Raw genomic sequence first — 25052 nt, 5'->3', positions numbered from 1 at the left:
GGAGGCTGGAGTCTTGCCTGGTGTCAGAGCTTAATGAAGCTCAGGTTCTTGATGTCTCATCGCAGAAGGAATCCAGTGAGAGACAAAATGATAGGCACGAAGCGGATTTATTTAGAGGGAAACACACTCTACAGGACAGAGTGTGGCCCATCTCAGAAGGTGAAAAAGGCCTGTGTGGTGGTTTTAATAAAGCCATAGTTACTGTAAAATTGGTGACTAACAGGCAACAGTATTTGGGCAGTGAATAATAAAAATGTATGTTTCTTAAGCTTGCTTTCTAGAAATCTGGCTGTTGAGTGTGAATGATAATATTTAATACCTACCTCCAGCAAATAAGTTACAGATATCAAACTTGTGGAATGTACTCAGAGCTCCTCTTGCTTGTCACTTGGTCTTCTCATGCTAATGTACTGCAGCCTGAATCCTTAGGAACCTGCCTGTTTTCTCCTCCTTTCTGCCTTTTGCCCCCATCAAAATTAAACTCCATTTGCTAATTTAGGTTTATAAGACCAGCTCCTCTCTGAATATTTGAGATCTTTGTTCTCCAAAAAGTGCAGTATAGAATTTCTAGGACTTGAAATTTTTCTCCGTATCTCTCACTTCCTGTAGATAAGCTTGTTTACTTTGAAATTTCCTTAAAATTCCTTCCCCAAGTTAACTCGACTTGCCTTTCTACCCTGTACCTAGCGTGAAAATTTACATGATACCTAGAAAGTATTATTAGACTACACAAAACTTAAAAATTAGAAACACAAAATTCATTTTTTTCCCAGATCATTAATTTTTCTATGAATGAGACATATAAATGCTCAACCCTGAGAGAGCCTGCCTGGGAGTGTGGTTTGTGGGGTGTCACAGCTGGGGGTGGGGCTTCTATGATCGTGACTTTTTCCGAGTGCTTTTTGTGTACAGTATGATCTTTATTATATTCACTATTTGATGAGTTTATCACATGCTCAGTTTCTTATGGGAAAGGAAGGTGGGCCTTTTTAAGCAGAAGTTGAGTTAACAAACTTGGGATACTTGGGGGCTTTAAAAAATTGGTTCAGATAATCCTAATGGGATGCTAAATGAATGGAAACAGTTGCAAGGGCTGTCTAATTTTTAAGGCAACTTTAAATAATTGGATCAATTGCTTTCTGAGTTTTACTTTTATTACAATGTTGATATGAAGGATGTGGCAAAATGTTGTTTTTTCCTGGTAAAAAGAAAGTGTGCAGAACATCTTAAACTCCAAAAAGTTTATCGCAAATAAACATTTCATAATGGAAGAAGTAAAAATTAAAAAGGAGTTTCAACCGTCTTTTTTTTTTTTTTTTCTGCAAGTTATTCTGATGAGGAAGATTTACAATCAATGGTCTTTAAATAACTGGTCAGAATCTTGAAAAGCAATGAAGGCTTTTAAAATTGGCATTCAGGATTAATTGAATAGCAAAGGTTTTTTTGTAACTTTGGGATTGCTCATTTAAATAATGTAGGAGAGGGACTTCCCTGATGGTTCAGTGGTTAAGACCCTGCGCTGCCAATGCAGGGGGCCTGGGTTCCATCCCTGGTCGGGGAACTAGATCCCCCCATGCTGCAACTAAGAGCCTGCATGCCACAACTAAAGATCCTGCATGCAGTAACTAAGATCCAGCATAGCCTAAATAAATTAAAAAAAAAAATTTTTTTTTAATAAATAAATAAATAATGTAGGAGAAAGTTATTCTCGGCTGCTTTAGTAGGACTGCCTTATGTGAGAATGTGTTTCAGTTTCACAATTAATAGGAAGGGAGCAGGATTGATGACATTTTTGTAGAACTGCTTAGGAATGAGTTTTCATTTTGTAAAGCAGGGGAAAGCTGTCACCTAATACTGACCATTATTCTCCCCTCCTCAGACCCTGTGCACACAATCCCCTGAAGTGAATACAGCAGACCTTCAAGTAGGAGATGATTGATTATTCACGTCACATTCTGTTGCCTTTCCTGAAGTCTTTCCCTCACATCATGTTAGCAGTAGCTTAGTTTAAAAACTAGAAAATAAGTAATTGGACACTATGATGAAAGAGGTATCCCCTCCCCACCCATGTATCAATGGCATGCCAGCAAAAAAAAACAAAAAAACACCACCTTTTTTAGTTGGAAAATATCTTTCCTGTTTTCCCTAACTCACACACAGTATTGAGACAAAATATAGAGTTATCATGAGGAATTAGGGCAACAGTATTCTTTATCTCTAAAGTAAACTGGGAAGAAAGAATACTCCAATATTCACAAAAGTTCTAGATGATTCATAATGCACTTCTTTATGCAAATCACTTTACAAGATTGAAAAAATCCCCCCCCCCACATGGCTGCTTCTCTCTGCCATGCAGGCAGACTAGTTACCAAGGGATTTGTGAAACCTGAAATTAATACCCTCACAACTCTGGCCCAGTAACTGCCGTGTACCGAGTGCCCACTCTGAGTGGCCGTTATCATGATTTCCCACAAAAATCTTGCAAAAAGTGGTTTTTTAACCCCTTTTTATCATGAAAACTAAGTTTCTCTTGGTGTTCCACAGCTACTAAGAAGCACAGCTGTAGAGTAGCTTGTAAAGGACCTCTTTCTCATTGTGTAACGGATGCTGATATTGACTTCGTGGTGCCCACATTTTTACATGCCTGCCCAGGTGTCTAAGGGACCACTGAACGTCACTATCAAGGCCAGGGCCAATGATGAGCATCACCTGTATGCTCCTGTGTGGGGTTTTTCTTCTCTGAGCTTCAACCCCAGTTACACATCTCCCCTTGGAGGTTTCGTGGTTGATGAGCATTAGAATGAGAATAGTTGGTTGGGTGTGTAAGACACAGAGATGGATTTAGAATGTGGAGAATTCCTGGAAAAATTTCAGGGCAATGCTGCAAATCATGGGGGAAAGTTAACCAGTTCCAGATGTCACAGCAAGCAGCCCCGATTTGCGTGGGGAATGGAGAGCGCCGGTTATACTAAACTGAAAAAAAAAAATCAACGTTATAGCTGTTTACAATATTGCACTTTTTATCTGACAAATACATCTAAGTTTGGATAAAAACATTAACATTTTGTAATCTATAATATGACATGTTCCTTAAAAGTTTTTTTTTCTTTTAAACCTCTAAAGTAAAAGAAAACAAGTCATACTTGTATCTCTTAATCTCTGAGTATTTGGAAGAGTGAGAAAAGAATGCTGATCTTGCAGCTTTTGGACCCACAAATGGTGGATGCTTTTTGTGGAGCTTGGGAGCAGGGTGTCTGCATGGAGCGCAGGATTCAGTACAGGACCTTTAACCTCTTGTGATCATGGGCCCTTTGGGACTTGGGAGGTGGAGGATTATGAAATTTTTCACAGGGAAAATGTATATTCGCCCATACTCATAGATCTCTTGTGCTTGATTTTATAAATTGGGATTGACTGGACATTTATCTGCAGATAAACATAGTTTAGTAGACGATAACACCGAAAAAGGAAAAGCTTTGACAATTCTCTTCCAAAGTGGAATTTCTGTCCACGAAATGCTTTCAAGTTTTGGTTTCTTTCGACATTACTAAAGATATAACTATTCGTATATTTTCACATTTACTTGACTTCATTAATGTTCTGTAGGTTTTTTTAGCCTTGGAAGGGCTTGTTAAGCTGTTCAAAATATTAAACAACTCATAGGTTATTACTATTACAGATATGCTATAAGTTTTCCTATTATGTAGTACCTGAGGATAGTTTATACTTCTAAAAGTAAAAATATAGGGGCAGAAAGTATGTCCTACCAGCTGTCATTTTTCTTCTCCGTTTCACTTTCCACACTTTTTTCTTTAAGGAGACCTTTCGGGACTTCCCTGGCAGTCCAGTGGTTAAGACTCCGCACTTCCACTGCCGGGGGCCAGGGTTCGATCCCTGGTTGGGGAACTAAGATCCCACAAGCGGTGCAGTGTGGCTAAAAAAAAAAAAGAAAAGGAGACCTTTCATTTGTCTTAGAAAAACATAAAGACAAACAAAAAGCTTATTCAAAGTCTTTGATAAAACAACTTCAGAAGCTGCACCATCGCTTCACCCGTCACTCGCCTTTGTCTTTTCTGCATCTATAAAGCTGTTTGTCCCTAAGGAGGCTCCTTCTGGGGCATATGCAGACAATTAAGTGAGTGAAAGCACTTCCTATGTCATTTTTAAATCATCTTTTTCTTTTCCAAGTAATGTTTCCAACGTAGTAACACTCACTCACAAAGGCATATGACTAGAATCTTCTCCCAGAAAAAGGGACTAGAAATATTTGGTTTCTATGTTGATGTTTATTTACGAAGCAAGACTTACATGATGTTGATGCCACTGACGGTTTTAGTGGAAAACCATGTTGACACAAATCACGTGTCCAGGTAAGACTATGTTGAGGGTGCTGCCGATGAGCGTGGGGATCCTTGCAAGGACTGTAGTGTTTCCTCGCCCTTTGAAGTGTCTGTGGGGTGGGGAGAGGACCAGTGACGAGCAGGACTGCGTGAAGATGAAGCATTTGCCGGTCCTGCCTCCTAGAGCTTTCCCAGTTGACACATTGACCGACTCCCTTTCCCAACCTTTTGGCCATCTTTGATGCCTGGCGAGAACATGGAGTTTCTAGGTAAACCGCAGCATCACTGAATATGGGAGCATTGTGTTTGGACTTTCTGGGTGTTTGAGAAACTTGCAGGATTAATGGCAGCGTTCTGCAAAATGGCTGGATACCTCAAAGCCCCGCATGAGGGATAATTATACATTGTATCAGAAAGGCCCACCCTAAACCAGTTATTTTGTGGAAGGACTTTTTGGATGCCAAGAAAGTGCATCCCCAAATCAGTGATGCTTAGATGATCAAGCTTTTTGATTTTCCTCTTCCTATCCAATTGGACAAATCTAAGGCAGACAGCAATTCCATAGGGAGCTGATGTGTCAGATTAGAGCAGAGGAGGTTTTGAAGTCATTTAAAAGTAAATGTATTAGTGAAATGCTTGTAAGTGTGGTTGTGAGTAGATTCGGCTATGCTAAGTCCGAACAGGTGAACACTGGACTGTCTTCCCCGAAAGCCGTCTCCACCATTATTACCTGCTTCCTGTCACTCACCTTCTTCCACTCCCAACAGCTGAACCTACTGGCGTGGTCCACTCCTCTCTGCCACCCCACAGTTTTTGGCTGTTCTTCTTTTTTCTTTTCTTTTTTGATAAGTTGATTATAATTTCATGGATTATAAGCTGTATTGTTATATTTTTACACTGATATTTATTTATTTAGCTGTTCTTTTATGCGTTTAACAGCCTCCTGTTTGCTCACCAAGCTAAGATCTTTGAACTCACTTAGAACCTGCATGCAGACAGCTCATAGAAACCCCTTTAAAGAGCTTTCTGCTAACCACAAACTGGAACGTGGGTGGGACGGATGATGGTCTGGGAGTCTCCGCCTTCAGCCAGAACCTGGGAAATGTGGGAAATGTGATTTTGCTGTACTGTGTACAGTTGGGCTGGGAAAGCAGGGATGGGGAGGAAGGGAGTTCCAGACAGAAAGTAAGGCTCATCTACATGTGACCTTAACTTGGTCCAAAATCGGGGAAAAGGATCTAGATCTGGGTGCAAATAAAGAAGAAGAGAGCAGATAGGGAGCTAACTCAGAATGCCCATTTTCCCCCTTGAAGTGTTTATGCTGGGAGTCAAAGAGGTAAAAACAGGTGCGATACGACTTCACAGAACTTGAAAGCACCTAAACTTTATGTATTGATGGGTTTCTGCAGCGTCTAGTGGTGCTGAAGGTCTAGGAGTGTCTCAAGGCTGCCAGGTCTGGAGAGCTGAAGGCTGCTCAAGACTGCCCTCTTCTGTTCAAAAACTCCTTCCCGGGTTTGGACAGTGACTTTATACATGTGAGTGTGATAATGAAAAATTGGACCAACATAAATTGTCTAAAAACAAGGGGACATAAAAATAAATTATGCAACCAGTATGTCATAGTTTTGAAGACTATTAGATAATTTATCCAGAAGAAAATACAGATATTAATAGCCGTTATCACTGGACATTGTCTTTATGGATGTTATTCCCAATTTTCTGTATTTTTAAATCATCTACAATTCATATAGATCACCGTTGGAATTGGTAAAAAGTAATTAAAAGGAAGTATTTCTGTTCTGAGGAAAACAGTGAAGCAAAAAAAAAAAAAGCCATTCTAATGGCTTTTGTTTTATTTTTATTCTAGGCTACTAGCCTGTGCTAGTAGTGGAGGGGGACCTATGTTATAGGTGAGGGCACTAAGAACAGAAACTTCAAGAGATGTGCCCAAGGGCCTAGTGCTAGTAGGTGGTGCAGCTGAAATTTAAACACCAGTCTGTCTCTAGAACGTCTGGTCTTTAATCTTCTTCCTTTCTACCTGAATTCTGTCTCTTCTTTGAGGGGTAGGGGAAAAGTTTTTCTGTTATTTAATTCATTGATAAAAATTTGTTGGGGTTTCCCTGGTGGCGCAGTGGTTGAGAATCTGCCTACCAATGCAGGGGACGCGGGTTCGAGCCCTGGTCTGGGAAGATCCCACATGCCGCGGAGCAACTAAGCCCGTGTGCCACAACTACTGAGCCTGCGCGTCTGGAGCCTGTGCTCCGCAACGAGAGAGGCCGCGATAGTGAGAGGCCCGCGCACTGCGATGAAGAGTGGCCCCCGCTTGCCACAACTAGAGAAAGCCCTAGCACAGAAACGAAGACCCAACACAGTCAAAAATAAATAATAAATTAATAAATTTAAAAAAAAAATTTGTTTTATGGTATATAATGTGAGGCAAAGAGCCACTAAAATCAGGTAGGGTGAATCATTACCCTATCCATTTGTGTTGTTCTCTATATTTTCATTAGTCATCTGCACTTGTTCATTCTTCTGATTGATTGTTTAAAACAATAACTTCAAACTTAGAGGAAGTAGCAAAAATAAAAATAGTACAGGACACATCATGTACTCTTCACCTAGATTCACTTCTTAACATTTGCCTCATTTGCTTCATTATTTACTCTCTCGCTCTATGTTGGAAAACAAAACAAAATAAACAACCAACATACAGGTTCCTGTTATGTCTTATGTAGGCATGAGATGTGACGCTTTCTGAATCATCTTAGGATAGGTTATGTACATCATGGTCCTTCACTCCTAAATGCTTCAATGTGTATTTCCTAAGAATAGAGATATTTCCTTTCGTAATCATAGTACTGTTATCAATGTCGGATATTTACATTATCACAATACTTATTTTATAATCTACCATTCTTTTTTCAATCTTGTCAGTTATCTAATACGGTCCTTTTTATCCTTCTCCCCTTGCATTGCAAGATCCATCCTCAGGTCAGGTCTTAGGTCATAATCTGTTTAGCCTCTTTTAATCTGGAACATCTGTATAACCTTTGTCTTTTAGATATTGGCATGTTCAAAGCATATAGTTCTCTTCCCATTTCTACCACATTCCTTATTTTGTGTTTGTTTTCTCCTAATTGAATTTAGGTTGTGCATTCTTAGCCGCAGATGACATTGTTTCCTTCTCAAGGTATTGTACACAATGTCCATCTGTCCCTCATAGGTTGATGTTGAGCTGTTGTCCGATTTCACCACCCTTTCGACTATTAGGCATGTAAGTATCCAGCCCAACTCCCCCCCTCCCCCATTTAGCACCCATTGATTCTTTTTTATTTATTTATTTACGGCCGAGTTGGGTCTTCGTGGCTGCACGCGGACTTTCTCTAGTTGCGGCAAGTGGGGGCTACTCTTTGTTGCAGTGCAGTGGCTTCTCTCGTTGCAGAGCACAGACTCTAGGGCTTGTGGGCTTCAGGAGTTGCGGCATGCGGGCTCAGTAGTTGTGGCGCACGGGCTTAGTTGCTCCGTGGCATGTGGGATCTTCCCGGACCAGGGATCGAACCCGTGTCCCCTGCATTGGCAGATGGATTCTTAACCACTGCACCACCAGGGAAGTCCAGCACCCATTGATTCTTGCTTTTATCCAGTCTTTACCTTGACAAAGTGACAAAATGATGGTCGGGTGATCTTACAACATTTAAAAAAATTTTTTTATTGAAGTAGAGTTGATGTACAATATTACATAAGTTACAGGTGTACTCAGGTGATCTTTTGAATCATTATCTTTGAGTGGGTGCGTAGGATATATGTGTTCTTTCTTTTTTTAAAGCATGACTGTAACCATGAAAAAACCGCTTTTTACAATGAAATAGAATTTGAATTGCTGTCCACATCAGACATATAGCAATTTTTCTCTTAAGTGTAGGTGTTGACATGTCTAAATAATTTTTCTTGTCATAGTGGCATTTACAAATTGTGAAGTTACAATGCTTGGAGAATAAGAATTTTAATGCTTTGAGAGTACATGGAGTTTATTTTTCTTTTAAAAAGACAAACTTTGTGTTTACCATTTTGTAAAAAATACTTTATTTCTTAGAGCAGTTTTAGGGTCACAGCAAGAAAGAGTGGAAAGTACAGTTCCTATATACTCCCTAACCCCACACATGCCTAGCCTCTCCCACTATCAGCATCCCACACCACAGCGGTACATTTGTTACCATCCATGAGCCTACACTGACATCATTATCACTCAAAGTCCATAGTTTACATTGGTGTGGGTTCGTTTACATTGGTTCACTCTTGGTGGTGTACATTCTGTGGGTTTGAACAAATGTATAATGACATGTATCTAGAGTATCATGCAGAGTATTTCACCGTCCTAAAAAGTCCTCCGTGCTCTACCTGTTCATCCCTCCCACCTCCCTACCCCCGTAACACTGATCTTTTTACTGTCTCCACAGTTTTGCCTTTTCCAGAATGCTGTGGAGTTGCAATCGTACAGTATGTAGCCTTTTCAGTTTGGCTTCTTTCACTTAGTAATATGCGCTTGTTAAGGCTCCTCCACGTCTTCATGATTTGCTAGCTTGTCTTTAGTGCTGAATAATATTTTATTGCCTGGATATACCACAGTTTATTTATCCATTCACCTATGAAGAACGTCTTGGTTGCTTCCGAGTTTTTGCAATTGTGAGTAAAGCTGCTATAAACATCCGTGTGTGGGTTCTTGTGTGGACATGTTTTCAACTCATACCAAATGTGGGTATGAGTAAATACCAAGAATATTTAGGGAAAAACCAAGGAGCATAATTGCTGGATCAGATGGTAAGAGCGTGTTTAGTTTTGCAAGAAACTGCCCCACTGTCTTCCCAAGTGGCTATACCGTTTTGCATTTCCCACATACAACCATGTTTGAAGTCAGTTTATTCCCCTGTAAACCAGCTGGGGGGACCAGGTGACCTCTGCTTTCCAGCTCTAAGGCTCTATGATTGGAAATGATAGCTTCGTAATGGGAACCCAGTTCTTATTCTAGTACTTAGGAAATTAAAGCACTTACAAACAAACCCGCCCAGGCACAGGTGCCTGCCATGCCCTGGGCCACTGATAGGCAATGCGGGTTTTGGATCAACTACTCGATGGAATGTTGTGCGGATAAGACAGAGGCAGTACGGGAACGCTGCGGCAGTGAGGTTTGGCGGCCTTTGGCCAGGGAGGTTTGGCTGGTTTCCGGCATCTAGTGTGCTTCGCCTGGAAGAGGGGGCCCTGGGGGTGATGCTCAGGGCCTCCCCTTGCAGGCTGACGAGGAGGCTGCGCCCTTTGTGACGCGCGCGACTCCCCCAGGGGCGTCTCCATGCAGCGATGGGGCAGCCGTCAGAGGAAGGCTGGGGCCTCCGGCGCCTCTGTCGGATTGCCCCTGCCGGCCTGCGGCGCGCGCCATGCCCTGCGGGAGTATCCTCTGCTGTGAGTAGCGCGCGCCCCCCAGCGGCGGTTCGCCCCGGGGCCTGGCGGGCCGGATCGCTGGGAGCGCCCCCCCCCCCCGAAGTGTCAGTTAGATGGGTGTGTGGGTTTCCATCCTTCCTCCTTTCCCTTGCGTTGATCAAGCTGCTGGCGCAGGAGCGCGCAGGGGCGGGTGTTAGGAAGGGACACCACAGGACACCATGCCCAGGGCTGCAGAGCCACCCTCTGGACTCCACAGGGTTCGCTGAGGCCCGCGGAGCATGTGCCCGAACCCTGCACTCTCCGAGCCAGCACCTCGCCCGGAGACTGAAAAACAGAACCGCAGCGCAAGGGAGGCCCTAGGCTGCATGTTGCTTCTTGCCGGAAAGAGGCACATCCGGGAAGACAATGACCTAGAAGGAGGGGGGTGAGGATTGGGATAGAGACTGTGCAGGCTGGGGTCACCTGGGAAGGTCTTTGCCGGGCAGACGGGCGAGGTAGAAAACGATACAGGCCTCGAAAAATCACAAGGATTTAGGCAAGACCAGAAAGTTGCCCCCCCCCCGCCCCCGCCCCGGAGAGCCCAGAGGCAGGCGAGCAAAATGGGGGATGCAGAACAGGACAGAGCAGGCCTTGCTACTTGGGCTGCAGCACGCCGAGCGCCTGGCCCAGTCATAGGAAACGAGGCTGAAAAAAAATGATCTAAGTTTCACTACCTGCGGGTTCCCAGCTGAGTGGGTAGCCACGTGGCCGCACGTGGTTTGAGGCAGGTTACAGACCTCTAAAGCACAAGTGTGCGATCAAAGTTGGCTTATTTTTGTTGGAGTATAGTTGATTTACAATGTTGTGTTAGTTTCAGGTATACAGCAAAGTGAATCAGTTATACATATGCATATATCCAATAAAAAAAATTTTTTTTAAGTTGGCTTATGTGTTAGAATGTAATTTAGACAGCCTTGGCTGCCAGGTTAGTAGTTTAGAAGACACTCCCCTAGATCCTGGAGCCCTTAGGGATGTTTGGCAGCTAGCTTCATGATGTGATCAAAGGGGTATTTTAGGAAACAGGGCCTCTCTGTAAGGTCTGTACAGGTCTAGCTGGTACAGAAGGCAAGTGGAAATCAGCGCTGAGTTGGGTTTTTCCAGCCTTTTGCACAAAGCACAAAGGCAGCATCTGGGCCAGCAGGGGCCTTGCCCAGTCTGGAAGATTGTTCTGACAATAGTAGCTCCTAGGATTACTTAGGTAAAAAGAGACTGCAGACCAGTTGACCAGTTAGGATTTTAAATTTTCCTGTGATCTTAAATACTTTTCTTTTTTAATGGGTTCAGCCATATAACACTCTAAAGAGAACATCTGAATATTGCTAAGCTATAAGGAACCATCAATAGTTGTTTTGTAATACCAGTTAGCAGCTGTTCATCTTTGTTTCCCGAGTTTTGACTGTAAACATTCCAGTCATCCCAGAGTTTTATAAAAGGTGTTTCAAATTGAAACACAGATTTAGGAGCATGGAGGGGAAACAGGGGGGAAATGGTGTGTGTATAACACCTACTTTCTCCTACTATGTTAGCAAAACGTCTCTGCATTTTCTAATGGTTTCTAGAGAGGTTAGTTAATGAGTGTTTTTACCTCCTGCTTGCTGGCAGGAAATTTAATTTTTATATGTGTGCATTACTAGTAAATTTATAGTAGAATAGAGTTTATAGTTGGGCTTTGACTTTTTCCTCTAGTGTATTTCCAATGATATCCATCTTTAAAAAAAAGGTCACATCTCTTGTGTTGCATTAGAAGTGTTTGCAGAAAGTTCTCTGATGAGTATGCTTTTATAATTGGGAAAATTTGTAAAGTAGTTCATCGAAATGCACTTAACTTCAAGAAATGCTTAGACTTAACTGTAGAAACTGGATTATAATAGGAACAAATGGAAACTTACAGCATATTCTTTTTTTTTCACACACACTGTATTTTATTTTTACAAGAGATAAACAGCATATTCTTCTTATTTCAGAAGATTATACATACTTTTAAAAAAATAATGGGGAGAAAGTGTTCCCAGAAGGAAAGGAATGTCAGGGTTGGATACTCTGGACAGTCTATCACGTATGTCTGAATTTTTCTTTCTCTTGGGATATTTGCCTCAGTATTTAATGTGGGTTGTAATTTTTCCTTTATTTTTTTTTAAAATAAATTTATTTATTTTTGGCTGTATTGGGCCTTTTTTTAAATTAATTAATTTATTTTTGGCTGCATTTTTTAAATTAATTTATTTTTGGCTGCCGTGCTGGGCACGGGCTTTCTCTTGTTGTGGTGAGCGGGGGATACTCTTCTTTGCACTGCGCAGGCTTCTCATTGCAGTGGCTTTTCATGTGGCGGAGCACGGGCTCTAGCTGCGCAGGTTTCAGTAGTTGCGGCACGCAGGCTCAGTAGTTGTGGCGCACGGGCTTAGTTGCTCCACGGCATGTGGGGTCTTCCTGGACCAGGGCTCGAACCCATGTCCCCTGCATTGGCAGGCGGCTTCTTAACCACTGCGCCACCAGGGAAGTCCTCCTTTATTGTTTATAAAGTCTAAAGTTGGTCACAAATGTGTATTTCAAAGTGATTTTTTTTTTATCACCTGGGGAGCTTTTCGCCCCAAATTTATTTATTTATGAAAAATTTTAAGATATGAAAAAGTTGAAAGAAAAGTGAATATTAGACATGTATATTTATCTAGATTGTATAATTAATGTTTTACCATACTTGCCTTCTCACATATCTCTTCAGCTATCCATCCTTGTATCTGTTCATGAGTCCGTCTTACTTCTCTTTTATGCATTGCAAAGTAAGTTGCAGGCATCAGTATGCTTCACCCCTAAACACTTCAGCATGCATGTTATTAACTAGAGTTCAGTGTTTGGTTCTCAAATTGATTTTTTTAAAAAAGAAAAGGAAAAAGTTCCCTTTAAGAAGTGTACTTGAAAGTAGTCAAGTTGGTTTTTCTTCAGACCTTCCTTACCTAAAATGTTCAGTTCGGGGGGCTTCCCTGGTGGCACAGTGGTTAAGAATCTGCCTGCCAGTGCGGGAGACATAGGTTCGAGCCTTGGTCCGGGAAGAGCCCACATGCTGCAGAGCAACTAAAGCCTGTGCGCCACAACTACTGAGCCTGCACTCTAGAGCCGGCACGCCACAACTACTGAAGCCCATGCTCCTAGAGCCTGTGCTCCGCAACAAGAGAAGGCACTGCAATGAGAAGCCCGTGCACCGCAACGAAGAGTAGCCCCCGCTCATCACAACTAGAGAAAGCCCACGGGCAGCAACGAAGACCCAACACAGCCAACAATAAATAAATTAATAAATGAATTTTTAAAAAAAATGTTCAGTTCGGGGAGTTCCCTGGTTGCCTAGTGGTTAGGAGTCCCAGCTTTCACTGGCGTGGCCTTTAGATGCTGATATCAGTTAGAAAAAAATGAGAATTGGCTGAAACTCCCAAAACTGTTACAGAGACAACTACGCACTGTCACCAAAGCCGAGGCCCTGCCCACCCCTGTAAGTACGTGGGCAGGGTCAGAGCGCCTCCTCAGTATCCTTCCTTCCTCTCTGCAGAAGAAGAGGCCCAGATGGTCACAGGTTTTGTCTGTGATTAGCCATACATCTGGTAATGTTAGAAAAGAAAAAGCAAGGGGAAAAGGACTTTAGGTTGATTTCTAGCACAGTACAAGGCATGTTCAAACAGGGCTCTGCATGCGGGCTTTGGTATTCACTTGGGTGGTACTTTGGACAGTTTTTCAGTGAACTTTCTAGGCTTCACTTTCAAAATGAAACCCAATAAATAGTAAAATGGAAATTTGTAGACATAGGTTTGTAATATTTCACATAAAGTATAAAATTATTTTCTTGGAGAAATAAGATGATATAAATTAATTTATGGATTTGGATAGGCATATGGTTTCTGTATTTCCACATATTTCTGTATTTCAAATACTTACTGCCACGTTCTAAGCACTGGTATTGGAACTGGTTATAATTATTAAGCTTCATTTTGTGCAGCAGGCATTAAGTATGTTGTTCCAACATTATTGGGACCTTTTTGTGCGTCAGTTTTAATTGACCTTTTTGTTTATTACAGAAAGCAATACTAAATAGAAAATAAGAAAATTCAGACAAGCAAAACTAAAATATATCACATTCCCATCCTCCAGAAGTCGTATGTGAGGGGTGTGTGTGTGTGTGTGTGTGTGTGTGTGAGAGTGTGAGAGAGAGAGAGAGAGTTTTTAAACCAAAATGAGGTCATAGTACATACACTGTTTGGTAACCTGCTTTTCTTCAGTCAAAATTTCTACCCTTTCATTTTGGTAAGAATTCATCTCCTCTAATCTCACATCGAGTATCCCAAGGAGACCCAAAAATGTCATTGAGCTGGCTTGCCCTAACAAATATCCAACCCAGGACCATGCCTGGTGTCTCTGGTTGTTACGTTTCTTAAATTTTTAAATTTAGCACAGAATCCCACCCTTTATTAAATCACATTGACTTGCTTCTTTAACCCCCAACAAGTTTTAAAATTCAAACCTAAAGAAAAATACAATAAACACCCATATACACTTGACCTTATTCACCATTCACTGATATTTTACCACATTTTCTTTCTCCTCTACCTGTACTCCCTCATTCTCTCTCCTTAAACTATTTGACAGTTACTTGCAGACAATCCATTTGTATTTATGTTTGATTTTTGTCCTTTGCAACATTTATATTTCAGGCCAGGCTTCAGTGTGGGCTGTTGTCTGACTGTTTCCACACGATTCAATGCTGTTAAACATTTTTGTCAGGAGTACTGTGTAGGTGATTTATTGGCCTTCTCAGTGCCTCACATCACGAAGCATGATGACAGCTTTGTCCCATTACTGGAGATGTTAATTCTGATCGCTTGGTTAAGGTGGTGCCTGGCAGATTTCTCCATTATAAAGGAAGTTGTTGCTTTTGAAACGAAGAAATCTGTGTGTTGATACTCTAAAACTGTAAGTGTGCTGGAAACCTTTCACCCAAAAGTTTTAGCATCTCTTGATTCTTGACTGAATGAGTTATTAGAATGGTGTTAGTAAACATGGTTTTTCTAAGCCTACTGACAAACAGCCACTAGGCTTTACCAAATAAGGCAACCGCTTAAGCTACAGCCAGTCAATTTCCTTGCTTTGCTTCCAAGTCTCATCTATTAAAAACTTTCCCCCTAATTCCTGTCTTTTTAAAATTTGTTTCTGAATAGCTGATTTTAATAGTGATATGACTAATTCCAAATGCCTTCAGTCAGGCCCACATTCAAAAGAGTAACCTCATTGGCCATGAAACAGTGTTGCATTTATTTTCTATAATGAGAAATTATTTTTATTTTTCTAAGCAACTGAAAAAGTTCAGTTCAGTTGACCCTACAGTTGAAGTGAATTAAAACATGGCTTTCTCCTTTCCAAATTAACTGCAAGCGAAAATCCACTTATATTATTTCCTTTAAGTTAATTGTTTGATGAATGATACAAATACGTGTTCAGAGACAGTGATGCTCTGCATTTTCAAGGCTGAACGGCAGTTTGCTGCGGCCTAGGAAGAGCCTGAGCAATTGTCTATAAAAGAACCGTTTTTCTTAACTCTCGTCCTTAATAAATATGAATCTTGATGTGGTAGAATTCTGAATTCTAAAGAAATGACTCTAAGGACCAAAGTGGAAGTTATATCTAAATTTATTGATTGGCGTTTTTTCATAAGGAAGTATCCCCTGCTCCACAATTACTTTTTTGGTATCTCTCTTTTTTAATTGAAGTATAGTTGATTTACAATGTTGTATTTGTAGTGTCACTCTTGGTTCATAGATTCTATTTTTATTCAGTGTATTATAACCTATCATTGTTGTTATTTTTTTACGCTTCAAAGTTTGGCCAGCAGGAGCCCTTTCAAGCTGGCTCCTGTGTCCTTTGGATATGCACCACCCCCCCAAGCTTTTGAGCACCCCCTTTTGTTGCAATAAAATGTTCCTTGTACTTTCCCTGACCTAGCCCAGAATTTCCCCAAGGAGCTCTGGTCGCCTTTGGGGACTTGTTGAAGAGGCCAGGTAGTTATCACATAGAATGCCCCTCCTTTAGATTTGTCTAGGTACTTACTTAGCTTAGTTTCTCTAACCTTATATTTCCTATAAAGTGGAAGTTATCTTTAAAGCTTGATGGATTCTAGATCCTAGGTGTGATGTGTGATTCCATTTTGCATACGCCGTCTGGTTGACCTACCCTTAGTGATGTTGCGGCCGCTTACCTATAACTAATTTTTTGCCTAATCTATTGAGATTTACAGATACTGGGAAGACCGTTACCCGATCTTGGAACTGCCTGATGTTAAAGTATTCATTGGCCGTGTTTTTTAAATATTTAATTGTCTTGAATTGTAATCATTTTCAACCTTTTTCTTCCCCACCCCCCCCCTCTCTTTTTTTTTTCCTATTAATAGTTGGACAGAGAGAGTCTGAAGATGCGAGTGAAAGGGACTCAGACAAAGACATGGCTGCTAACTCAGCAGCGGTTCAAGACATCACGAGGGAGGGGCAGGAGGAAATGCCTGAGATGATGGAACAGATCCCTGCCTCAGAAAGCAGTGTAGACGAGCTGACGCAACCGGCTGAGCCCCAGGCTAACGACGTAGGATTTAAGAAGGTGTTTAAGTTTGTCGGCTTCAAATTCACTGTGAAAAAGGATAAGACAGAGAAGTCTGACGCTGTGCAGCTCCTCACCGTCAAAAAGGAGGAAGGCGGAGGGCCAGGAGGGTCCGACGGGGCTGGTGATCACCGGGAGCCCAGCCAGGAGACGGGGGACGCGACACCCAAAGACACTGAACTGAAACAGTCCACAGAGAAACCCGAAGAGACGCCCAGACACGAGCAGAGCCGCCCAGAAATCTCCCTTCAGGCGGAGTCCGCTCCACCAGCCGAGGAAGGCAAAGATGAAGGAGAAGAAAAACAAGAGAAAGAACCCGCCAGATCTCCAGACTCTCCAACTAGTCCAGTGGCCAGCGAAACCGCATCGCCCTTCAAAAAATTCTTCACTCAAGGTTGGGCCGGCTGGCGAAAAAAGACCAGTTTCAGGAAGCCTCGGGAGGATGAGCTGGAGGCTTCAGAGAAGAAAAAGGAGCAAGAGCCAGAAAAGGCAGACACAGAAGAAAACGAGAAGACGGAAGATCTCTCCGAGCAGCCGCCCTCACAGGAGGCCCGCGAGAGTGCCCAGGATGCCAGGCTGTCGGCTGAGTATGAAAAAGTGGAGCTGCCCCCCGAAGACCAAGTGCAAGCACCTCCCGAAGAGAAACCCGCCCCGTTAGCAACGGAAGTATTCGATGAAAAAGTAGAGATTGTCGCGGAGGTCCACGTCAGCACTGTAGAGAAGGACACGGAGGAGCAGAAAGCCCAGGTGGAAGAAATAGTAGAGCCCTCGCCACCTGAGCGACCGCTTGAAACGTATGCCGACCTCCGGGACGCCGAGCCCACGGAGGCGCCGCTGAGGATGGAGGAAGAGGCGGGCGCCCCCAGCGGGGACCACTCCCAGCCGGCCGAGCTCGGCGCAGGCGCAGACGCGAAAGCGCCTCCCACGCCCCCTGAGGGCGTCGTCGGGGAGGCGGAAATGCCGTCCTCGCAGGAGAGAATTAAGGTGCAGGGAAGCCCTTTAAAGAAGCTGTTCACTAGCAGCGGCTTAAAAAAGCTCTCTGGAAAGAAACAGAAAGGGAAAAGAGGAGGAGATGAGGAGTCCGGGGAGCAGCATCCAGCCTCAGCGGAGTCTCCCGACAGTCCAGACGAACCCAAGGGCGAGAGCTCGGCCTCGTCCCCCGAAGAGCCCGAGGAGATCACGTGCCTGGAGAAAGGCGTGGCCGAGGCCCCCCAGGACGGGGAGACGGAGGAAGGGACCACTTCCGACGGAGAGAAGAAGAGGGAAGGTGTTACCCCCTGGGCATCTTTCAAAAAGATGGTGACGCCCAAGAAACGCGTGAGAAGGCTCTCTGAAAGTGACAAGGAGGACGAAGTGGACAAGGTCAAGAGCGCCACCCTGTCCTCCACGGAGAGCGCCGCCTCTGAAGTGCAGGAAGAGGGGAAGGGAAACGGAGAGGAGCAAAAGCCGGAAGAGCCAAAGCGCAAGGTTGACACCTCCGTGTCCTGGGAAGCTCTGATTTGTGTGGGGTCATCCAAGAAAAGAGCAAGAAAAGCATCCTCTTCCGACGACGAAGGGGGACCAAAACCCCTGGGAGGAGGAGACAGCCAAAAACCAGAGGAAGCAGGGAGAGACAGGGAGCCGGGCCCAGACGCGCTCCCTGCCGGCTCCCAAGACCACGACCAGCCCCCAGGAAGTTCCTCACCCGAGCAGGCCGGCAGCCCCTGCGAAGGGGAGGGGGTCTCCACCTGGGAGTCATTTAAAAGATTAGTCACCTCGAGAAAAAAATCCAAGTCAAAACTGGAAGAGAAAAGCGAGGACTTGGTAGCTGGGTCCGGCCTAGAATATTCAGCCTCAGATGCCGAGCTGGGGAAAGAAGAGTCTTGGGTTTCAATCAGGAAGTTTATTCCTGGGCGAAGGAAGAAAAGGCTGGATGGGAAACAAGAACAAGCGGCGATGGAAGATACGGGGCCAACGGAGGTCAACGAGGACGATTCGGACGTCCCAGCCGTGGTGCCTCTGTCCGAGTACGATGCGGTGGAAAGGGAGAAAACAGAAGCACAGCAGGCTCCGAAGAGCGAGGAGGGCCCCGAGCAGAAGGTGGCTGTCGACGTGTCGGAGGAGCTCAGCAAGAGTCTGGTTCACACCGTGACTGTGGCTGTCATGGACGGGACAAGGGCCGTGACCAACATCAAAGAAAGGGCACCTTCCTGGATCTCTGCTTCGGTGACAGAACCTCTTGAACAAGCAGAAGACGAAGACAAGTCACCATCTGGGGAGGTATTTGAAAAAGAAGTCGTTGCAGAGGAAACCCCCGTCGATACCAAAACGCTGCCAGAGAGCCAGGAGGCCGCTGATGACACAATCGCCAGCAAGGTGGAATTGACCCCTGAAGCTCTGACGGCCGCAGAAACCACAGAGGCATCCTGTGCTGAAGAAGCCACAGAAGCCTCTGGTGCTGAAGAGACCACCGACATGGTTTCGGCTGTTTCCCAGTTAACCGACTTTCCAGACACCACCGAGGAAGCAACACCGGTTCAGGAGGTGGAGGGCAGCGTGCCCGACATGGAAGACCAGGCGAAGAGGACCCAAGAGGTGCTGCAGGCCGTTGCAGAAAAAGTTAAAGAAGAATCACAGCTGCCTGACGCCAGAGGGCTAGACGACACCATCCAGACAACCCAGCAAGGACAAGCAAAAATACTGGAGCAGGTGGAAGAAGCAGAAGAGGATTCTCATGCACTCGATTGGAAGGAAGCAATGGATGGAGCATCCAAAGTACATGTACAAGAAACGAAAACTGAGACTTTGACACAGGGGACGGTGATTGTACAGGCCACCCCAGAAAGCTTGGAAGAAGTTCCTCCAGGCACAGAGAGTGCAGAGGCCAGGGAGCTTACAAGCACTTGTCCAGCTGAAACCGTGGCTGCGGTAAAACCAGAGACTGTCCCAGAACAGGCTGTTGCTCCTGACTCAGCTGAAACCCTCACAGACAGTGAGACCAATGGAAGCACCCCAGTAGCAGATTTTGAAGCTACAAATGTAAGCCAGCAGACCAAGATCATGGAAATCGATGAAGATGGTGAGGTTCCATCCGGTACCCAATACCAGGTCACAGAAGGTGAGGCACTTCCTGCACTGAAAGAGATGCCTCCAGAACCTTCCAATTTTCAATCCCAGGAAGAAAAGCATTCAGAAATGGAAGAGGTTCTAGAACATATAGATAAAGAGGTAACAGTGGAAACTGTACCCATCCTTTCAAAGACTGAGGTGATTCAAGAGGCTGGCCGATGTGCTGATGAGGAAACCAAAGAGGAGCCATCTGTCGAAGGACTTGTGGTGTCTGCTGACACAGAAATAACCGAGAAAAAGATAACTGAAGTTGCCCTTGAGGATGAAGTTACGAAAAAAGCTGAATTTCAGAATGATGATCTCCAACTCCAGAGTCCTGCTAAGTCTCTTCCAACCCCAGTGGGGAGAGAGAGGGTAGTTCAAGTGGAAAGGGACAAAACGGAATTAGAGCCAACTCAAGTAAATGAAGAGAAACTTGAGTGCAAACCAGCTGTTACCACATGTGAAGAGCTCACTAAGCAACTGGTTCAGGCAGTGAATGTAACCGTCATAGACGGGGAAAAGGAAGTCATCAGTTTTGAAGCAAGTTCTTCTCTGCCCGTTCATGAGGAAGAGGCATGCACAGAAATTCAGGTTCAAAGCTCTGAGGCATCATTAGCTCTAACAGCTGCGGCAGTGGGGGAGAAGGTCTTAGGAGAAGCTATCAAGATTTTAGAAACAGCAGAAACTTTGGAATCTGCAGAGGCACATTTAGTACCGGAAGAAAAGTCCTCAGAAAAAGACGAAGACTCTCCTGCTCAGCCGGGAGAAGATGCGGTGCCCACAGGGACTGAGTCTCAGGCCATATCAATACCGGTAATAGTATCTGTTACGCCTGAAAAAGGCATCATCGCTAACCTGGAAGGAGAGAAAACCACATCACAGAAATGGGAGTCAGATGGAGACGGTGAGCAGGTTGGTTGTCAGGAAGGCAGAGTAAGCAAAACAAGAGAGGAAGATTTAAAGGCTGAAAATGAGATTTTGAAACTTCAGACAGAGAGCTGCAAGCTCGTACAAAACGTAATTCAGACAGTTGTTGACCAGTTGGGGAGTACAGAAGAAACGGCCGCTGCTTTCCAGACCCAGGCTCAACTGATGGAAGCCGACAGCCAGGAGGCTGGGCAGAAAATCGAGAAAGAAGAAAGCAAACTTCAGGCCTGCACATTGGATGAAACACAAACCATCGAAGCCAAAGAGGAGTCCCCACTAAGTGCCGGGGAACACACACATCCAGATGTTTCCAAAGATGTGAATGAAACTTTAGAGAAGATGGCGGCCACTAGGGTAGAAAGTTCCCGGGTAGATGGCCAGCAGCTTGAAGAGGTAGCTTTCCCATCCAAGGAAAAGAGAGAAGCCCCTGAAACAAAGTCTGTGCCAGAAGATGACGGTGGTGCCGGGTTTGGAGAAAGAACAGAGAAGTCACCGTTTGAATCCCAAGAAGATGAAAAAGGTGATACTGCTGATGACCCCGGGAACCAAACCTCAGCCCTGGAAGATGCTGAGCCATCAGGAGGCTCAACCAAAGAGTCTCCAGATACAATTGGACCCAAACTGGAAGAGAAGGGAGATGGCCAGGAAGTAGAATTTCAGGAAGAAAAAGGGCAGAGCGAGTCAGAAAAAGAGATCAAAACACAAACGCAGGAGGAGACACAGGACCAAGAGAGAGAACCGGCAAAACCCGAACCCACAGAATCCTAAAACATCACGTAAGTAGCTTCCTTTTCTTTGAAAGTAATTTTGCTCTCTTTTCTGTCATCTGATGGCAGATTTGTTATGAGGGAAGCAGGAATTCAAATAATTAGGATTTTATGCAGAACCTACATCTGGGGAAATAACCCTCAACCAGACTAGGAGATCCAGGTTAGTTTCCCTTTTTAAAAATTTATTTGTTTATTTATTTATTTATTTATTTATTTATTTAATTTTTGGCTGCATTGGGTCTTTGTTGCTGTGCGTGGGATTTCCCTAGTTGCGGCGAATGGGGCTACTCTTTGTCACGGTGCATGGGCTTCTCACTGCAGCGGCTTCTCTTGTTGCGGAGCACAGGCTCTAGGCATGCGGGCTTCAGTAGTTGTGGCACGCGGGCTCAGTAGTTGCGGCTCGCGGGCTCTAGAGTACAGGCTCAGTAGTTGTGGTGCATGGGCTTAGTTGCTGCGTGGCATGTGGGATCTTCCTGGACCAGGGCTCGAACCCGTGTCCCCTGCACTGGCAGGCAGATTCTTAACCACTCGCCACCAGGGAAGCCCCCAGGGTTAGTTTCCTTTTTCTTATTGACATGCTCTTCAGTCTTACTGGTGTCCTGAAAGTAATGACTTCGTTTTACCCCCAGTGTGACTGTGTGTGTGTTTGGCTCAAAGACATAAGAAATATGTTGTGCTCACAGCTACTTTGTTGCATTTTTTTTGATAACTAGAAGTCCAAAGTAGGTTTATAAGGTAGTGCTTGAAACTTAGTTTATAGCTCTCTGGGAAAACTTGGATTTCTTCCAGCAGCAGTAAGAAGCAGTTAAAAAAATTTCCAGGGCATGTGAGAGCCTGCCTACTGGTGTTCGGGTAGCAAAGGATGCTGTATTATGGACCTTCACCATCTTTCTTTCTTACAGAGTTAAACTGTGGTTTTCACTAGGGTTCCCATTGGCTGCAACTCACTTTCACAACTCTTCTGTTGTTGAATAAAAGAGGGAGGGGAAGGAGATGTTATTTACTTTTGATTCTGACTTCCTTCTACAGTTACAGTTGTGTATTTGCAAGACCAGAGTGTGAAGACGAGTGGGAGAAGAAAACGAATGCTGCTGACGAGACCAATCTTACAGAACTTCGGGAACGGAAGAACAGAAACATCAACTGCTCTCATTTCTAGAGAACCCCTGACAATCCTGAGGCTTCATCGGGAGCTGTAGCCAGATAACATTTCTTCCTTTCAAGACCACCCTGATATTTTCCCTTGGTACCATATAATGTTTCTGATTCAAGGTCCTTAATTCTTAGCCCGGAACTGGAGTTGGCAATACCTGGTTCTGCTTCTCAAACTGGAGTATCGTTCTTTATGTATTTATATGTATGTTTTAAGTAATCCTCCTTCTGTATCTATTGTATATTTTTTTCTTAATGTTTAAGGTAATTACAGTATAGTGCATTCCTTCTGTATCACACAGTATACGACGGGGCATGTAACCACAGTGAAGTCTCAGGAAGCTGTCTGCCTCAGTTACAACCTTTGAAGACAGAGCTTCCTAGAAATAACATTCCTGATCAGAAGCTACACTTCTTGTTTTAAAATTCACTAAGGATTATGTCCTTTCAGAGTGTTTAGTATCACTCTGAAATTGGTCACTTTCCTATTACGCACAGTGCACTAAAAATAAAAAGTGTTTTTGGGGGGGAAACATACAGAATGTTCCATTGTTACTGGGAAGTTTTTCTTTCTGTCCCCCCAGTGGAGGTTGGAAGGAAGTTTTTTTCAGTAGCAGATTAATTTGAAGTTTTCTCTGCTAATTGTTATACGGTTGTTACGGACAGATGAGTGTGCTTAATTTTGAGGCAAAGTAGTGAAATGTTTTTCATGTTATCAAGAAAAAAATCGACTGGTTTTGAGTCTACCTTCTATGCTGGACCACATTCACACACAGCATGAAATAAGTCAGGTTCTTTACAGATGGTATTTTGATAGATGCTGGATTGTGTCTGTGCCATATTTGTGCCCACTCTTTTAAGAACAATGTAGCATTATCATTTGGATAAATTGTGATTTGACAACTGATTTCAATAAAACATTTGCTTCACTTAGATTTGTTGGATTTATTAGATAATAGGAAGCCTGGGACATATGTTTACTGCATTCTAAAAGCAGAGAAGCTAGAAGTTTCTAATGTCACTACACGATGTCACCAGTTTACACCAGTTTCAGTTGGGGATCAGAGGAAGTCAGAGGCAGAGAGGGATCCGCTGAAATAAACCGGGAGCTTTTTAGATTGACGGTACTGAAACAATGCTACCATCTGGTGGTGCCTTCCTGAAAAAGTCAGTTTTCTTTGTTAATATCTGTTAATGACAAATGTCTCTAGAAAGACATTTTAAGAAGGCTTAGTAGTAAAAATGCCTTACTTAACAGGTGATCTTGGAAAAAATTTTTAAGGTGTCAAAATGATTTCTGATTCACGCTAATACCTAAAGGATTCTGTCAGACAAGTGCCACACAAAGAACAGTCCCCCATCTACTAGAAAGTCCCACTTTTTCATGGGTAGCACTGGCCTGGTGTGCACACTTCTTAAATTGTACTCAAACTCAGTACTCCAGTTTGAGAACTTAAACTTCAACTGCCAATTAAATTATTTTGAAGTATAACATTCTAGCAAAACTAGAATAGTCTTTTAGCAGAAAGACAGTTTGCTGTCAAAACTGGAAAGTAGCTTCTCATAAACCAACAAACCTGACTACGATAAAAAAATTGGCCATATTAGAAAGACCCCCCTCATGGTAACAGCATATGGTCTTGTAGTTGGAAAACATTTAGTATCTTTTTGGGAGTTTTTCACACATATAATAGCCACTTGTGCTTAATTACTAAACTTTAAAATCCCCAAATTAAAAAAACACCCTCTGATCTAAAGATATTTCTTTTTCCAACTTGATACTTTAAAAAAATCCAAATGCTGGTGTCAATTTTTGAAGATCAACTGAAATTTGGAGATGGTAGCAGCTTTTAAGGAGTTCATTATACTTCTAAATATCAACTAACTTCCTTTCTACGGCAGGAAGAAACTTCGTGCTATTTTGAACAGATTAAAGATTTGTGTAGTTTGTGGTAATCATTTTTGGGGGGTTTAAATTCCATCCTGCCACTTCATCCCATTTGTATTTGGTCTTGTCTTAATACACGTGGCCAGGTCATTCTGGCCATCACAATTGGTTTTCCAGTGGTGGTTGCTTCGTGACTGTGCTCTTGATGTGCCCTGGATTACTTCCGTACAAGCTCTGGACCTATGTCTATTAAGCATCATTGTTTTATTAACAGGAGGAATGCTATTAACAGTAGCATGAAATACAATTCTGTATTATAACTCTAAAGCTGCTGTTAATTTGTGAAGTACATAATAATCAAATGCAAACCGCAGAAGTTGGAGCAAGTGCCTAAACTTTGCTATTTTTGTCATTACTATGGAGCCACGTTCAATAGAAAGCAATGCAAGACTTGTAAACTCTCGCCATTTCTTGTAATCGAAGAATATAAAATGTTCCCCCTCAGGTTCTTTTGCTAATGGTGCACCCGAGTTGCCTCTCTCTGTCACACAGATACTTTTTTCCGGTATTTTCCTTTGATGTTTGGAACTACAGGTAGTGAGTGAAGGGCTGGAAATTTTAGCTTTTCAGTGTAAGCTTCAAGCTTAGCAGTTTCCTTTTTAATCTGAGACAGTATTTGATTCCTAGTTCTGTTTGGGGGGCAAATTTTCATTTATCTAAATAAAATGCAACCTAATTAAATGCCATGGATTTTCTTTCTATAATTTCACCATAATTCAGTTTTGA

General features: G+C 43.3%; 1 protein-coding gene across 2 annotated transcripts in view; it reads left to right on the top strand.

The window, feature by feature from the left end:
* The window catches only part of AKAP12 (A-kinase anchoring protein 12), a 97201-nt gene extending 74857 nt beyond the window's left edge, over positions 1 to 22344 (top strand). For both annotated transcript variants that reach the window (XM_061206776.1, XM_061206777.1), the window contains 2 exons: positions 16237 to 21232; positions 22256 to 22344. In XM_061206776.1, the coding sequence (XP_061062759.1) occupies positions 16237 to 21224 (4988 nt within the window). In that variant the 3' untranslated portion in view covers positions 21225 to 21232; positions 22256 to 22344. The remainder of the gene's footprint in view (positions 1 to 16236; positions 21233 to 22255) is intronic.
* The last annotated feature ends 2708 nt before the right edge of the window (positions 22345 to 25052 follow it).

Source organism: Eubalaena glacialis, chromosome 12 (genome assembly GCF_028564815.1).
Source record: "Eubalaena glacialis isolate mEubGla1 chromosome 12, mEubGla1.1.hap2.+ XY, whole genome shotgun sequence".
NCBI classification, from domain to species: Eukaryota; Metazoa; Chordata; class Mammalia; order Artiodactyla; family Balaenidae; genus Eubalaena; species Eubalaena glacialis.
The sequence above is the reverse complement of the archived record's forward strand: the minus strand, read 5'-3'. Positions and strand labels throughout refer to the sequence as shown.